This window comes from Pygoscelis adeliae, unplaced genomic scaffold (genome assembly GCF_000699105.1).
Source record: "Pygoscelis adeliae isolate BGI_AS28 unplaced genomic scaffold, ASM69910v1 Scaffold867, whole genome shotgun sequence".
In the NCBI taxonomy this organism is placed as follows: Eukaryota; Metazoa; Chordata; class Aves; order Sphenisciformes; family Spheniscidae; genus Pygoscelis; species Pygoscelis adeliae.
The window spans coordinates 75976-78226 of NW_008825125.1; the positions used below are offsets into that span (position 1 = coordinate 75976).

At 64.7% G+C, this 2251-nt stretch overlaps 1 protein-coding gene across 1 annotated transcript in view; it reads right to left on the reverse strand.

Moving 5' to 3' along the window:
- LOC103920517 (small conductance calcium-activated potassium channel protein 3) overlaps positions 1-2251 on the reverse strand; it is an 8798-nt gene that overhangs the window by 4262 nt on the left and 2285 nt on the right. The window contains exon 2 of the mRNA XM_009328263.1: positions 548-687. Coding sequence (XP_009326538.1) covers positions 548-687 — 140 coding nt within the window. The remainder of the gene's footprint in view (positions 1-547; positions 688-2251) is intronic.

Consider the following 2251-nt stretch of genomic DNA (forward strand, 5'->3'; position numbering starts at 1 on the left):
GGGGCGCGGCCAGTGAGGGCGCCCCGCGGGCCCCGGGTCGGGGGGGAAGCCAGCAGCATTTGGGATCGCTCTGGGCGATAGAAGCCAGGTGGCGCGAGCGGGGATGGCCAAGGGATGCTCGGGGGCCCCTCTGCTCCCCGGGGACATTCCCAACCCCCCCCCCATCCAGCTCCCCCTCCCTCACCGAATGCAGGTCCAAATCCACCCCAAATTCACCAGCGGGTACCATGGGGCAGGGGACCGGCTGGGGGTCCCGCCGGGGGCCCCCCGGACAGCAGGACTGCAGCCCCCACCAGGCATGCACCCAGCCTGCACCATCACCTCCTTAACCAAACTGCCACATCCTGCTAATTGCTGTGCTTACAGTAATTGCAATTACAGCTCTACCAGCTTCCAGGCTGCAAGGCCTTGGAGCCAAAGCCATTACACCTTGTGCGCGGACAAGCCAGCTGGGAAACGGGGTCCCCGTGAAATCTGGTGGCCCTGCTGCTGTGGCAGGGACAGGCAGAGCCCGCGGGACAGGCGACCGGCTCAGCATGGCCCTTACCATGATGCCGGTGAGCAGGCAGACACCCTTCCCACAGTAGGTGTGCGGGACCATGTCACCATAGCCGATGGAGAGGAAGGTGATGGAGATGAGCCACATGGCACCCAGGAAGTTGCTGGTTACGTCCTGCTGGTCGTGGTACCTGCCAAGGAGACGCAGGCATCAGCATCACAGCAGGGGACGGCTGCGGGGAGCAACGGGGGCTCCTGGGCACAGCAGCTCCTCTGGCACAAGGCTGCGCTGTGCAATGGGGAATAGGGATTAATAACACAGCAGGATGCCCCATAGCAGCAGCAGTTGCGCAATTTCTGGCACAGGAAAACCCACACGGACAAAATGAGAGTGAAAACTCAACGGAAAGAGCTTCTGCTTTCGGTCAGACCTGTCACCACATCCCAGTCCCGCCGGCTGCGTCCCTGGTGCCACGTGGCGCAGTTGGCAAGAGCCGGCTGATGGGAGAAACAGCTGTGGCTCTGCAAAGCCCCCAACCACGCCAGCTCACCGACAGCGTCCTCCTCTGCATCCCCCTGCTGCTGCGGCTTGGGCTGAGCCCGCTCCCCCTGCACCACCCTGGGGGACAGGGCCGTCAGCGGCCCCGGCAGAACCGCCAGGGATGGATCCTGCCAAGCCTCCGGCATGCACTTGGCTCTCAGCGGCGCAGGGGAACGGCTCACACAATCGAGACAAAGCACACGTGGAGCGGCCACGGCTTCAGGGATGCTGCAAACTTTCCATGGCAATGTCCCTGCTGAGCTGCGAGGTCAGCGACTGCCCTGGCCGGCCCGGCAGCTGGCTGCGGCTCTTCCAGCAAACACGCAACCGGGGGCCCCGGCTGCCTCCGGCTCCCCGGGGCCGGTGCAAGCCCGGCTGAGCCGCACAGGGATGCTCCCTGGGGGATGCAGCACTGAGCTCCTGGCTGCGGAGCAGGGGCTTGCTCAGCCCACAGCGGGACTCAGCCCCAAGCCCCGGGGTGGGCAGGGGAAGGCAGCACCTTTGCCCCGCAACGGGCAGGATGGTCACCCTCCTGCCTGCATGCATCCCTCTCCCCAGTAGGCTTCTCCCAGCCTCCTCACGAAATCATTAGAGGGAAACCAGATGGAGCTTTTGGCAATCCCCCCTGGTTCATCCCAGCTCCCCGCTCCCAGAGCAGCTGAGTTTTCTCCTCTTCCGAAATGTTTTTCCCCCCAAGTAACCGGAGACTCGAACGAGATCCTGGCGCACAAGAAAGCGCCTTCAGCTACGGCGAGAGCCGCTGCCGAGCTCTGGGCAGGGCTGTCCAGGGGAGCCGAAGCCCATCACCGTGACCACGTCAGCGCTCCCCAAAACCCCAGTGCCAGCAGCGGCATGCACCCCCCCACCCTGGTCACCGTGTTCCCCTGGGAAAGGCTGAGCCCAGCCTGTCCTGCAGGATGTAAGCTCTCAAGCTGTGGGGACGACCCGGGGAGCATCGTGCTGGGGAAGGGGGTTACAGCGCAGCCGGACAGACGGACGTTTTCTCTTCTGAGAAGCACTTTGAGCAGAAGGAGCTGATAACCAGGAGGCCCGGCATGCGCTGTGGCTGGCACGGGCAAGAAGAGGGGCCACCTGCCTGCGCTGAGGGCTGCTGCGATCAGTTAGACCCCAGCGCTGGTTTCTATCGTCCGCCTGCCCCCACCAAGGGCACAGCCGCTCCCTGCCAGCAGGGCTGCCCCGCGCCTCACCCCA